Raw genomic sequence first — 15688 nt, 5'->3', positions numbered from 1 at the left:
TACAAAATGTAGCTCAACAAACATGGGACACATGGAAGGGATTTGATGTTTTTTTATTATGCTATAATGACTCCCATTAATATTATAATAGGTAACATAATTAGCAGCAGCTAATCAATGGCAATTATGAAGTGGCCAACCCCAACATACCATATGGTGAGAATTTTTGTTCAGCACAGATCCAGGATAGAAGAGAGCCTAGTAGCTAGACTAGAGCTGAGGAACATCTATACATTTAACCACCTGAGAGGTGGCCAAACTAGTGTTGCATCCATATCTCTATTCTGATGAGCACAGCTTTCTCTACTTCTGAATAAAGCAAGAAAGTGTCAAAAGATAGATAGGAATATAGTGAGCCAACCCAGCCACTGGTTGTCCAGAAATTCAGGAAGCCATCAGTTTGCCAGGAACAAAAGAAGCTTCCTTCATGAGAGGAGAAAGATCCAGGAGGCCTCTCAGGACATTACTCTTCTAGAGAGGGAGATGGATGGATTGAGAAAAGGGTGAGTTCGGTGCGGATATTGAAGGGACAAGGAGCTGATGGCCATAATGCTGGGAGGACATGACTGCAGATGGCTCTCCATTCCACCTGGGAATCAAGAGCACATTCTGTACAATGGCAAGTACATTGTTGCTATTCATCTTAAATGGTTGATAGATGCTTACAGTCTTTTTTTTTTTTTTTTTTTTTTTTTTGTGTGTGTGTGTGTGTGTGTGTGGTACTGGGGTTCCTGAAAGCCCTTCTACTTCCAGGCTACACACCCAGACCTATTTTATATTTTTTTTAAATTTAGAAACAGGTTCTCTTAAGCCAATGCGGCTGGCTCCGAACCTACATGATCCTCCTGTCTCTGCCTCCCAAGTGCCGGGCTTAAAAGTGTGCGCCACCATGCCCAGCCTTAGATACTTACAGTCTCATCTTCATTTTCTCAAACTAATGTATCATCTTCAATGCTTTCCTCATTTGATAGTATTTCTGAATGATAAAATAATTATCTTATATTGAATTTAGGACTTTTTAGGGCCCAGATAACATGTCAGGTGTCAGAAAAAATTCACCTAGTAATTAATGCTTGCACGATGTATAAATGTCTGGCCAAATGATCTAAAATCTACATATTTGGTCAAAGATGCTCTGTAACTGCTATCGCCATTTTTAAAATATATTCAGTTATAATTATTTTAATTGAAATAAAAATGATTGCATAACTTCATAATTTATAAACACAGATCTCCAAAAGGAAAAAACATGTTTTAGAAGCTCCATGATATTCTAAGTTTAATAGCATCTAGTTGAGTTTTCTAAGCAATCAAGAAATGCATGCATGCTGTCATCTTTGATTCCAGGAGGAAATTTCATATCAGCTTCTTCTGAAGTTGTAAAAGCCTTTTCCCTGTTCTTGTTCTTGTGCTACTCTATATATAAGAAGCCACGATACATTTAATCCTGTCAGTTTTTTAAGATTTTGTTCAAGTTTGGTTTTTGTATTTTTTATCTTACTGAATTTCCTTGGCAAAAGCCCTACTACTGCCTGGTTGCTGACTGAGCTTCCACTGAGCCAGTATGTTTCTCAATTCTCCAATTTAAATGCTGCCAAGTATTTCCTAACATGTGCCATGAGAAATTTAACTACACATAAAACCCCATTCATTAAATAAACAGTTAACTAAGCAACTCCTGGCAAAAGGCACAACCCATCTGACATCTGAAGCACTCAGAATCTTCCAAGGGAAGTAATTAAGAAATACAGTAAACAGAAATATCCTGGTACTTAGCAGTTGTAATTGAAAAATAACGTTCCCAACCTGGGGTCCTTATATTTTTTAGGGTTTTTGAAGTTAAAAATACGCAGGTATATGCTTTTTTTTTTTCAACAAACCTTGAAAAGACTACATATTTACTCTTAGCATGAGCTAAATAAAACATCTATTTTCATCAAGCTATAGTTTGTTAACTTAGTGTACCTCATTTTGTCATTTAGATGTCTTTGATTCTTGGAAATTCTTTGATACATTTTAAATTATCAACTTGACTATTTCTTAACAAATGCTATTTGTTTAGTTGATGAAGTCTTTCAACATGTAGAGCTCATGAGAGATGAGATACTGAGTTACCTAGTCTGGGAAGTATTCATGGACACATTGACATTTGAAGTGATTAATTACTTTGAAGGTCCCTTTGCTTTTTAGAAAAGTGGTCAGTTATTTGTGTACAGAATAAACATTTTCACACTTGAAATCTTAATATTTCAGACCTTGCATTTTGAAGATAATAGTAATATGACATCATTACTTAGTACCCAAGATGAAGTATTTAATACTACACATACTTAAGTAATACCATGAAATAGGTTATTTTTAATTTTTTTTTTTTTTTTGCTGTACTGAGGATAGAACCCAGGGACATTCTACCTCCAAGCTACTTCCCCAGCCCTATTTTTATTCTTTAATTTAAAACAGGGTCTCACTGAATTGCAAAGGGCCTCACTAAGTAGCTGAGGCTGGCTGTGAACTATAATCCTCCTGTCTCAGCCTCCCAAAAGCTACAATTACAAGCATTTGCCACCATGGTTGGCATGAAATAGGTTATTAATAAACTCCTTTGATAAAGAGAGAAACATCTTCAGAGGAAATAAGAAACTTGTACAAGGAAGTGTAACTAGTTAAGTGCAGAGGAGATATCAAACCTAGAATTGTTTAAATATATATGTGTGTGTATGTATGTATATGTGTATGCATAAAAACATATAATATGAATTGTATTTATCAGATATTAAAGTTACAGAAGAGACTTGCACACAACCTCTCAGGAATGAATAAGTCTATCTTATAAAATCTTTTATTTTAGGTGCTAAAATCAGTGGCAGTGGCTGTCTTATGTGTCAGCTTCTCCTGCTATCTTCATGAGTTCTCAGGTGGACATGTAGGGAATAGTCTAGGCAGGCAGCCAGGGAAGTACAGGAAATTTGTACAACTTGGTCCATCCACAAATTCTCAACCAGTTCCTGAGGCTTCAGGTTGAAAAGGATTAATAGTCCTACAAATAGTCCTATAGCTTTTATTGCTGATAACCATCATAAAAATAGTCTCACAGAAAACAAACAAATTGAACAGGCTGCTCTAGGCTCTGGTAGCAAGTATTTAGATCTCATTTTGTCTACTATATACTGCCTCTGAACAGAATTAGCTGTGTGACCTTGACAGATGACTTTATCTACTGAAGAGAGCTGCAATTAAAGAGGAGTCATTCACCCATCCAAAAAGTACCTCCAATATAATGGCAACACAATCCCAGTACGTTACCACAGAAACCTCTGCCAGGCTCTCCTAATAATTGGAATATAATTAATATGTTTACAACTATGCTCACTGTTTTTCCCTCCTAAATTTATGTCTCTCTTTACTTGTCTATCTGTTCTCCAACTAGTTAAATATTCTTCTACCATGAGGCCAGATTCTCTAATATAAAATCAAACTTATACTTCTTTATCAATTGTAATTCATCAAATAATTATGAAAAGAATGTAATTCTAAGCGAGACATAATTTACTTTTTGTGTCCAAAAATATCTTTAAGTGAATAAGAATGTATAACCTGCTACATTTTAGAAGTCTATAACAGAAATTTAAATAGTTCTATAACATATATTTTTGCCCATACAAAACACAAAAAACTTCTATATGATATAGTGTATGAAATTGTAGAATAACTAAAGTAATATAATGTAAATAGCTTGTTTGGAAATGGGTTAATATGTTAGAACATATGATAAAGCTATGATAAACAAGTGAAGTTGAACCGAACTAATAAAAAGGAAACATATCAATAAAGCTGAATAGAATACTCATCAACAGAGCCTGGTATATGGAAGAATTTGACATGTAATAAATTTTACCTATCAGTGGAAAAAGAATTATTAAAAAAAATTGTGCTGTTTCAAATAAGTAACCATTTAAGGGGAAACCAGTTTGGGTTTTTAAGTTAGAAAGCAAAATATTTTCAAATAAACATACATATATACACAGAAGTTTACACATACATATATATACACAGAAGTACATGTATCAGGTTGTAAATATTTTACATGAACATATATGTTTAGCAAATCTTTCTTGGTGAAGAACTTTCTAAACATAAAAGTGGTGAACATGATAAAAAAGTTTTAATACATTAAAATGTTAGAAACACAAATGCTATGTCATTGCAATCAATAAGGAAAAGACAGACTATAGTAAGTGGTAGTTATTTTATAATTATATATAATATAATAACATAATATATAATATATAATTATGTATAATTATTTAAAAGATATTATATTATGCATCAAATCACAAAAAATACAAAAATACAAATACATAAAGCCGGGCATAGTGGTACATATTTGTAATCTCAGTACTTGGAAGGTTGAGACAGGAGGATTACAGTTTCTCAGCCACTCTCAGCTACTTAATGAGGCCCTCTGCAACTTAGTGAGACCCTGTCTCAAAATCAAGAATAAAAAATAGGGCTGGGAGTATAACTCAGAGGTAGAATGCCCTGGAGTAAATCTGCAGTACTGAAAAATAAATACAAATACATAAACTAAACTATATGTTTTATATTTTATACTCATACTGTTATCACCTCCTTAGGAAAAAATATAAAAATAAATGGTGGAAGAACCTTTACTGAGTTCATAAGGCAGGGATGGAAAAGAATATTTATTGGCTAATCTAGACAAAACATTTGATGTCACTGTTTTGTGATTATTAGTTTAGGTGTCTCAATCTTGGTTCATAGGGAGATTGTTTCCCTTTAAAGGGGGAAATACCCCAAGTGATGGGTGCATGTATGTTTGTACAACTTTGAGTCTCACGATGATGTACAATTACAATGTACCAATGAAAGTATAAAAATTATTAAAACACAAATAAATAATAAATAATAGTGGCTACCTTTCTCTCATTGAGACTTGCAGAAGATTAGAAAGATTTTGGATAAAGCATCTATAGATTGGCCCTATAAGAAGCACTTGCTGGCTTGGATTAGAAGCTTTAAATCCTAAATATATAACGTGTTACATTCTGAAAGATCATGAAGGACCAATGCTGAAAACATCTTCATCATCATCACTTACTTTCAAAATAACTGCAAAATTGCAGTTTACTGTTTCTAGTTAACTTGTTCAGTATCTTACTAAGTCCAATCATCAAGGAAAATTACTGTGAGGACTTTTTCCCTCAGGACTTTCATTTTCATATTTGAATATCAGCTTATTGTGAAGCTAATGCAGTTTTGAAGTTGGAATTGCTTTTAAACAAGTGATCATTTTCTTTCTGACATATTGCTGAAAAGAATTGCTCCAGGGCCTCTTATAACTCTGGGCTTGTGGAAGAGATGTTTCATTGTTCTCTCAACTTTCCTTAGGAAAAACAAAACACTGAAGTCCCCATTGCTTGTTCATGATTAGAGATTGACCATTTGCACCAACTTGGACAGTCCCTTAGATTCTGAGCCCATTATTTTAATCTGAAATTAAAAGGATTGATCAAGTTTGTGGCTTAAATGTAAAAAATAATCCGCATTTCAAACCTCACATTATTGAAATTAGTGGCTTACTTTTCAATATTTTTTCTGAAAGACATTACAGAATCATTAATGTGAGAAAAATCAACATTGCTATTAAATCTCTTTAAATAAAAGAACTACATACTTGGATACAACTGAAAGCTAAATTGAATAAAATCATTCACTCAGGGACAATTCAGTCCTTCAACCCTTTATTTCATAGGTAACTTTTATTAATGTCATCCAAGGCTGTCTAAATAACTTTATACAGTTCATTGAATGGTGGAATGAGAAAACAAAGCAAAAACGATTTTCTGTTCATATTTCTTATAAGTAGATATATTTGGTCAGGCTTAATTTTGACTAAAAATACTTTATTTCTCTACACTGCATAAATGAATTTTTTTCTCCAAATTTTAAGTAATTTTTTTGGTTTCAAATTAAATGTCAAATTCCTTTGCTGAAAAATGTTATGGTTTACATTTTATGATTAGTTTTGTTACTTTGAGTTGGGAAAAGTGACATATTTAGTTGAAGAGTTTATTGACACAGGATCTCTGGATTGGAATAGATTATAGGAAGATTGCCAACTTCCTTTCTCTAAAAAGCTTTTTTATCTTTCAAACTTCCTTATGTGCCTTACCTTTCTCCTTATACTTAAATTGTCCCAATTCAAAATATTATTTATAAAAGTGTGCTGGGTTGTTTTGAACAGGGCTTGCCCATTTCCTACTATCCTCCCTATCTATACCACTTCCTTTGCCTACTACATCGATATATGTACCCTATGTGATGCACACCTGCCTCTGATGGGTGCACTCAAAGTACAGAAGTAAACTGTTATAGTATGATATTCCCAGGAAAACTAAAAATGCATTGGTCTCTGGGTCAATTAAAATGTTTAACAATTTTTTATACTTTAACAAGAAGCCGATTGATTTTGTGGGTGGTGGAAAATAGGACAATAATTACTGTGATTAGTTTTTAAAAACTGACCACCTTGTGTCTACTTTGGCTTTATACTTGTTTTTGATGGTGGCAGGAGTATAAGAAAAAATGTTTACTTTTCTACTTTTATTTAAACATGAAGGAAGATATTTTTCATTTTTTTTTACAACACGGTAAGTTGTATTTACTCTAAATATCACATATTAGATATACAATTCCAATGAATTAAGTGAACAGTACAAGAATACAGTGAAGTAAATATTGTAACATTCAAATTTTGCCTCACTTAAGCAACAGTAACTGCTAAATATTGTTATAACATCTTTAACCCTGACTTTAACTTAGGAAACAAAAGTAAGGTCAGATGAATAGTGTCTTTGAAAAGTGGCAACACACTGCCTATCGCTGGACATGTAAAACCATGATCTTTAGGTTCATCTACATCTATTTAATTGTTAAAATCTGCTCTTCCAATTAAACAAAAAAGAGTACACATCAAATTTTTAATCATTAAAATCATTTCACAACTACAAAATTAAGTTGCTGACAACACCATCCTCCACTAGCATGAAAGACTCATATGAATATTTTCATTTTTGATTATAGCTTTTCTTCCTTTTTTCTTTTGGAATGTATACATATCATTAAGTACTAAAATGTGCTTTTGATCCAATACATTTGTGATACCAGATAAGTAAGATCTTCTAAATGTTTTAGATAAGGACTGTATAATTCTTAAAATTATGAAGCACTATTGCAAATATATTTATTTTGTTGTGTATAAGACACACATTACATGGTATGTATGACTACATGTCTATCTCTTGAGAAGTGCACCATATGTTATGATTTGTGTATATTTTTATGGACACCAGTTACATCAGGTTTGGCATATATTATGTGTAAACACACTTGTATCTGGTAATACGTAAATTTTGTGTGTGTATGCACTTGTATTACCACATGCAGTTTACATGTTGCCAGCTTATGTCAATAGCAAATATTTAAGATAAATCAGTCTATAGCCAAACCACCCTGTCCACATCTGATCTCAGAAGCTAAGCAGGTCTAGGCCTAGTAAGTACTTACATCTGAGAACTTAAACTGGTCTGTTATCAGTAGACTGTCATTACTGGGCTGGGTACATGAACAAGGTAGCAACTAAATGACATTTTCTTAAGTGCTTTTCTTAGTATGTGCCTAATAAATGCATATCTGACTGAAATGAGCATGTCAAGATTGAAAAAATAATTTCAAAATAGTAAATAAGTTAATAATAAGGATGAAATTTGAAATACATTTTATTTCATTTCTTGAGCTGCTCATTAGGTGTTATGCAAAAGCAAATACAATTTCCCTGCTCCTTGTTGGAGTGGCTCTTATTCTTTTTACTTACAGGGCTAGGTTTCATTATATTTTGAAACAAATTCACTGCTACAAAGTGATGATGGATGGATAAATGACAAAGAGGAAAAATAAAAATTAAATTCAGCCATTTGAAAGAAATATTCTCACTTGATCTTAGTAGAGTTAAATTAAGTACATTCAAAACACATATAATGCCAGTACATGAGAAGCTTAAACAAGGATCATAGGTTCAAGGCCAGCACACAGTAACTTATCAAGACCCTATTTCAAAATAAAAAAGATGATGATATAACTCAGAGTTTTAATGTTCTTGGATTCAATTCCTGTACCACAAAAATAAATAAATAAATAAAAATAATAATAAATAAATAGTAAAAACTAAAGCAATAATCACCTTAAATAACTCCTAAACCCCATAAACATGTAGAACATAAAATATATCTCAAATCTTGGATTAAATATCTACTTAAAAATTATGTTGTCATAATAGAAATGACAACTATTTTTTTAAATATGGAGGACTGAATCTAGGGTGCTCTACCTTGGAGCTACACATCCATCCCTTTTATTTTGATTTTTTTAATACAGTTTAAGTTGTTTATGTTCTCACTGAGTGCTGAAGCTGGCCTTGATCAGGCAATTCTCCTGTCCTAGGCTTCCAACTGCTGGAATTATAGACATGTGTTACTATGCCAGGGCCAAATGGCTCTTCTTAAGTCAAATGAATAGACATATGATAAATTTATTTGCTTAATTATTGCATTTGACATATATATATATATATATATATATATATATATATATATATATATATAATTTTTTGGTGGTACTGGAAACCCTTCTACCTCTGGGCTACACTCCCAGACCTATTTTATATTTTTATTTGGAAACAGGGTCTCTTAAGCCAGCGAGGCTGGCTTTCAAACTTGCGCGATCCTCCTGTCTCTGCCTCCAAAGCACGGGGATTATCAGTGTGGGCCACCACGCCCAGAGTCATTTATTGATAATTTAATGAAGAGAAATAGAAGAAATCACCTGAGTTTTGTGGAATAATAAATGTAACAGCAAATTCACCCTTTTACATGGTTTCAAATAGTTGTTTGATTGTAAATCTACTTAGCAACTGCTAACAAAAACTAAGTAAAATTTCCTGCTAAATAAAGTTTGAAATTAATATTTTAGATATTCAAACAGTATTAGACAGGGTCAAGATGAAAGCTATTTAATTCCTCTGTACATCAACATATTTATTGATAAAATAAAATAATGTTATCTGTTTTCTAAGATGCTTATGAGAAACAAATACATTCACACATATAAAACTTTTGTAGTACGGCTTGATGAAAAAGAGAACTGATGAATCCTATTGATTTGAGGGGTGGTTGTTTTGTTATTGTATCATAGTTTGATAGTACCTTTTCATGAGTGAGAAATTAAATTGTGACTATAACTAGCCACTATGAATGCCTATTTTCAGGCTAAGGGAACTTTTACAAAGGAAGTCCACAGTGTATCTGAAATGGTGATGTGAATATCAGCATGAGATGTGGAGCCCCAATCTTCCAAATCTATGTAATTCAGCTTGTCTCATCACTGTGATTAATTACTTTAAAACATTGATCCAGCCAGGCGTGGTGGCACATGCTTGTAATCCCAGCATTTGGGAGGCTGAGACAGGAGGATTATGGTTTGAGGACAGCCTCAGCTACTCAGTGAGACCTTTTGCAACTCAGTGAGACCCCGCTTCAAAGAAATAAAGAATAAAAAATAGAGCTAGAGGTGTTGCTTGGAGGTAACAAGTTCCTGGGTTCCATCCTCAGTGCCCCATATAAAACAAAAAACATTGATCCATCCCATCAACTGCGTTCTTGTTAAATATCATCTTTGTTAAGACAATTAGATTGTGCAACTCCACTATTTTATAATAATATCATTATTATTAATAAAAGAAGCTGAAATTTACTTGAGGTCTTACTCTGTTCCAGACTTCTCTATTTTCAGCACTCTATTCAAAATAAAATTTATTATTTTCAATTACCTTTATGTGGTACATATTACTATTCTATTTTACAGATTAAAAAAATGAGCTGGTATAAGGTTGAGGAACTTGCATGAAATCACAGATTTGCAAGTGAATGAGCTGGATTTCTAGATATTTAGCCCTTATGTGTTATCATTTCCAAGGAAGGAGAAGAAAAATCAAGATAGATTAAAATGAGCCTTTTTTGCTAAGGTGAGGATCATTAGAAAATCTATAAATATCAGCTGAGCATGGTGGCCTATTCCTGTTATCCCAGTACTTGGAAGGCTGGAACAGAAAGATTGTAAGTTGATGTCAGAATCACGAGACAAGACATCTAATCAAGTGCCAATTTTCTCATGTCAGAAACACCAAATTCTAGTGAGGTAGTTCAACTGCATTGATCAACAGCAGTATCTACATCATGTGAGTCAAGAAATATTCATTTTTGTTATATATCTATGTACCAAAGATCTCAAAATATTAAACCAACAGGAAACATGAAAAAAATATAGAGTTGGATAGCATGAAAGTCATGGGGAGAGGTTATAATATTTGAAAATTATCCATGAAAAGCATTTTCTCTACTTCCAAATATTTAAAAAAGAGACAATCCTAAATCAACTTCCCCAAGGCTTAACAGCTCATACTCTTTTCAAGACAGTATTCTTAAGAATTAATATGATAACTACTATATTATGGAAACTACACAGAGAAGACTTAGAGAGGTAATAAATAATTTCAGCAAAGAAGCAGCATATTAAATCAACTTAGAATAGTCATTAGCAATCCTTGACACTAATCATTAATCCACTGAAAAAGAAATATATAAAACAATTCCATTTACAATAACTAAAAATAAGATAAAATACTTAGGAATGAATTTAATCAATTAGGTGAAAGACCTTTAAAATGAAATTCTATATATTACTAAAGAAAGAAATTGTCAAGCATGGTGGTGCACCCTTGTCATTTGCAGACAGCCTCAGGTACTTAGCAAGGCCCTTCGCAACTCAATGAGACCCTGTTTCAAAAACTAAAAAAGGCGAAAAAATAACACGGGGGTTGTAGCTCGGAGGTACAGTGCCTCTGGGATCCATCCCCAGTACCCCCCAAAAAAAGAAAGAAGGAAAGAGAGAAATAAAAAAGAAAGAAATCAAAGTAGATTTTAGAAGATGGAAAGACCTCCCATGCTCTTAAATAGGCAGAATAAATATAAAGTTATCTGCACATTCAAATAAATCTCTACCAAAATGCTATTATATTTTTCACAGACCTTGAGAAATCAGTTATAAAATTCATATGGAAAAACAGTACACCCAGAATAGCTAAAGCAATTCTCATCAATAAGAACCATAGGCATCATAATACTAGACTACAAACTGTACAACAAAGCAATAGTAATAAAAACAGAGTAGTGCTGGCACAAAAACAGACACATAGAACAGTGAAACAGAATAGATGACTAAGACACAAAGCCCCATATCTATAATCAGTTGGTCTTTGACAAAGGTGCCAAAAACATACACTGGAGAAAGGACAGCCTTTTTAACAATGGTGTTGGGATAACTGGCTGTCCATATGTAGCAAAATGGAACTTAACTTATCCTCCTACCCTGCATAAAAGTCAACTCATGATGACTCAAAAACCTAGAAATTAGAGAAGAAACTTTAAAACTACTAAAAGAGGGTATAGGAACAACACTCTGATATATAGTTACAGGTAGAAACTTCCTCAATAAGACCCTGAAAGCTCAGGAAATTAAAACAAGAATTAATGAATGGGATAGCATTAAATTAAATTAAAAATAATCTGTGCTGCAAAGGAAACCATCAATATTCTACAAAGAGAGACTATAGAATGGGAGAATATCTTCACCACCTACACATCTGACAAAGATCTAATATCTAGAATATATAAAGAACTTAAAATCTTAACACTGAAAAAAATAACATAATTAAAAATGAGCAAACAAACTGAATAGATACTTTTATAAAAAAAAGATGGCCAACAAATATATGAAAATATGTTCATTATCTTTAGCAATCATTGAAATGCACATCAAAACTACACTGAGATTCCATCTCATTCCAGTTAGTATATCAGGGAACAATAACACAAAATAATAATAAATGCTGGTGAGGGTGTGGGGAAATTGGAACCCTATTACACTGTTAGTGGGACTGCAAACTAGTACAACTGCTTTGAAAATTGAATTACCATATGACCTAGAGATAGTGCTAATGAGAGAAAATGAAATTAAAATATTATCAGACTTACATATTCAAATTCATACCAGCACAATTTACAATAGCCAAACTATAGAATCAACTTAGACATTCATCAACAGACTAATGAATCACAAAACTTTGTTATATACACCAAATATGTTATATACACACAAAACTCTGTTATATACACACAGTGGTATTTTACTCAGCCATAAAAACAAATCACATTATTCGTAGGAAATGAATGGAACTCGAGAATATTATAACAAGTGAGTAAAGCCAGTCCCAAAGAACAAATAGATATGTGTTTTCTATTATATGTGGAAGATAGAGAAATATTCAGAAATAAGGATATCACATAGATGAGCAGAGAGTCCAGGAGACTGACTGAGTGTGATTAGGGAAAGAGGAGGAATAAATCATAAAGAATGTTAATAGTAGAGATAATGCTGTGAACATATGCAAATTGTCAATTCCAATCTCAAAGATTTGCGAGTTGAGGATGAGGGTGAGGGGATGCCAGTGGGGATGGCACAAGAGTTGTGTGGATGTATTTTTCTAACACTTTGTACCCCAATATGATATAAAATTACAATGCTTCCCCGAAGAAAGAAAAAGAATACCAGACCATATTCTCACAGTCTGGAAACTCAGCAACTTAGAAAGCTATTATAAAAGCTCTAAATTTAGTGTGCTAAATGAATAAACAACATTAAAAGAAAAAAAGGAATATTTATGTTCAATCCAAGATAAAAAAAAGTTTGTGTAAATAAGTCATTACACCTTGAGATTAAACTTTTTCGATATAACTGTTGCTATTAAGTGTTTGGATTATTTTAAAAAATTATGTCCTTTTTTAATGCTTAAGTTCATTTTTACTTCCTTTTTTGTCAGTAGATGCTTAAGTCATTGTACATATTTATTTGAAGAATAAGAGATAGTGTCCTTTATAATATTCTTTCTTCAATATACAGGAAAAACAAAAACATGGGCTAAGTATTAGAAATATGCAATTTATTTGGTGCAAATCATGTATAAGTATCAATTATATTTGTGAGCTTAATATCTAAAACCTTTCCTATAATGGATAAATTATAACTAAAGATATTAGATTATGAATAAATAATAATGATATATACTATCATACAATGTGATGCAGCTGGTATCTATCAAAATCTTACAAAACAATTGGTTGCCTTTACATAGATTTTTCTCACATGCATTTGCTTTCTTAATCATTATAATCATCATATGTTATACTCTTCTTTTAAGGAAAATAAACAAGGTTTAGATTGATAATACTATTAGGTAACGCTGGAGTTGAAATTTGAAGTCAGAGAGTCCAGTACCAGAGATTGCCATCTTATTTATTCTAAAAAAATAAAATATTCACTAACAAATCACATATATGTGTGTATATATATATATATATATATATATATATATATATTCACTAACAAATCCTATATGTGGATAAACAAAAATAGAACCTGGCAATACTGACTACTGTGAATTTTTAACAAATTTCATTATCTGGACATAAATAACTATTTTGGCCTTAAGTCAGTATGGGCTATGTATTTTTGGAAAATGTGATAATCCACTATATGAATTGTAGAGAAAGGATACAATTATCTCTTTATTTTTATGTTAAAATACCTATGAACTTATTAAATGTGATATGATAGTAGATTCAGAATACTGTGAGTCCCACCAGTAGATTTAGCCAGTGTCTTATTTGAAGTCTCTAAAGTCCAAGGATTACCAACAAGCAATCAAAAGTGGCCAGCCACATTAGATAAAGTGTTTTGGAAAAAGAGTATAGGAAAACTTAACTTGGAATTTTCATATATTGAAAATAAAATGAAACACTAACAGCAGAGGGGGTTGAGTTGATTTAGAAAAAACAACATTCCACATAAGGTGATTCCATGTTATGTAATATTATTCAAAGAGTTATTTATTCAAGGAAGGATAAGAAAGAACATCTGTGTCTTATGGTTTTTTGGATTTTTTGAGAAATTAAAGACTGCTTTATACCTCAACTCATCTTGATTATTTTATAAAATAAATATAAAAATTAATATATAGACTCTAGATGAGTCCCTATATTTTAGGAGACAAGTATATAAAAATTTCAATTCCAAATACTTCAGTGATGCCAAAACTGAATAACCTCAATACTTATGCTAAATTTTTAAAGTTCCATAAACTGATGACAAGTTCTAGGTATTAAAATACACAATCTAGAGATGGGTGTGATGGCGCACGCTTGTAATCTAAGTACTTGGGAGGCTGAGACAGGATGATTGTACAAGTTCAAAACCAGCCTCAGCTACTTAGTGAGGCCCTCAACTACTTAGTTTCACCCTGTTTCCAAATAAAATATAAAAGAGGTCTGGGAGTGTAGCCTGGAGGTAGAAAGCCCCTGGGTTCTACCCCCAGTACCAAAAAAAAAAAAAAAAAAAGACTATTGAATCTAATTTTTCTCTGCTATTCTCTACCACCAGGTTGTATATAAAAATAATGATGTAAGGCTAGAATTATCTCGGCTTGCCAAGCAAGGAGATCCTAAGATGAAGATCCACGGAGTTGTGGCATTTAAATGTGAAAATGTGGCAACCTTAGACCCAATCACTTTTGAGACTCCAGAGTCTTTCATCTCTCTGCCTAAATGGAATGCAAAGAAAACAGGCTCCATATCATTTGATTTCCGCACAACAGAACCAAATGGCCTCATCCTCTTCAGCCATGGCAAGCCAAGACACCAAAAAGATGCCAAGCACCCACAGATGATAAAGGTTGACTTCTTTGCTATAGAGATGCTGGACGGTCACCTCTACCTCCTGCTAGACATGGGGTCAGGTACCATAAAAATAAAGGCCCTGCAGAAGAAAGTGAATGATGGAGAGTGGTATCATGTGGATTTCCAGAGAGATGGACGGTCAGGTAATTTATAATTTTGTTTATGCTGTTTATATATTGGAACATCCCATCTAACCCCTGACATTCCTAGGAATTAAAGCCAAGACATAACTGTTCTGTACCTTTTGCTTTTAGTATAAGAATTATTTGTTATTTTTTTGTTTCATATCAGATGAAAACCAGAAGGAGCTAATTAATCATCATAGTTGAGCAAAACCCCATCAAAACCCAAATTCTCACATGGTTTCTAGAATAACTTCTTATTAAGCAAATATTTACTGGGTAATCAAGTACCAAATCTTGCATGAAATTTCATCTTGAATTTGTAAAGGATAAAAGTCAGAGTTCTTGTATTTTCAACTACCTCTATCCCATGGATGTTTGGAGATATTTAAACTGGCAAATACAAAAATATCAGAATGATCCAGACATAAAATACTTATTTTGGCACAGTGGAGTTTTACCAGGGGGACCCGTGGTATAGAAAACATTTTAACCAATGAGAAGCATTGAAAGTTTGGCGACCTTCCAAGCCAATTTTCTTTTAGGCTATTTGAAATTCCACCAGCATGCATTTATTTTCCTGGCTTCCTTTTGCTGCAGTTGATTTCCCTAAGAGGGAGGATGGAGAGCGCGACAAGGGAA

The 15688-nt window shown here is 32.8% G+C and overlaps 1 protein-coding gene across 32 annotated transcripts in view; it reads left to right on the top strand.

The window, feature by feature from the left end:
* The window catches only part of NRXN1 (neurexin 1), a gene marked incomplete at both ends in the record, with an annotated part of 1249621 nt that overhangs the window by 494702 nt on the left and 739231 nt on the right, over positions 1 to 15688 (top strand). For all 32 annotated transcript variants that reach the window (XM_080711553.1, XM_080711552.1, XM_080711543.1 and 29 more), the window contains one exon: positions 14629 to 15067. In XM_080711553.1, coding sequence (XP_080567679.1) covers positions 14629 to 15067 — 439 coding nt within the window. The remainder of the gene's footprint in view (positions 1 to 14628; positions 15068 to 15688) is intronic.

This window comes from Muscardinus avellanarius (assembly GCF_963383645.1).
Source record: "Muscardinus avellanarius genome assembly, chromosome: 15".
NCBI lineage: Eukaryota > Metazoa > Chordata > Mammalia > Rodentia > Gliridae > Muscardinus > Muscardinus avellanarius.
This window is presented reverse-complemented; position numbering and strand designations above follow the sequence as displayed.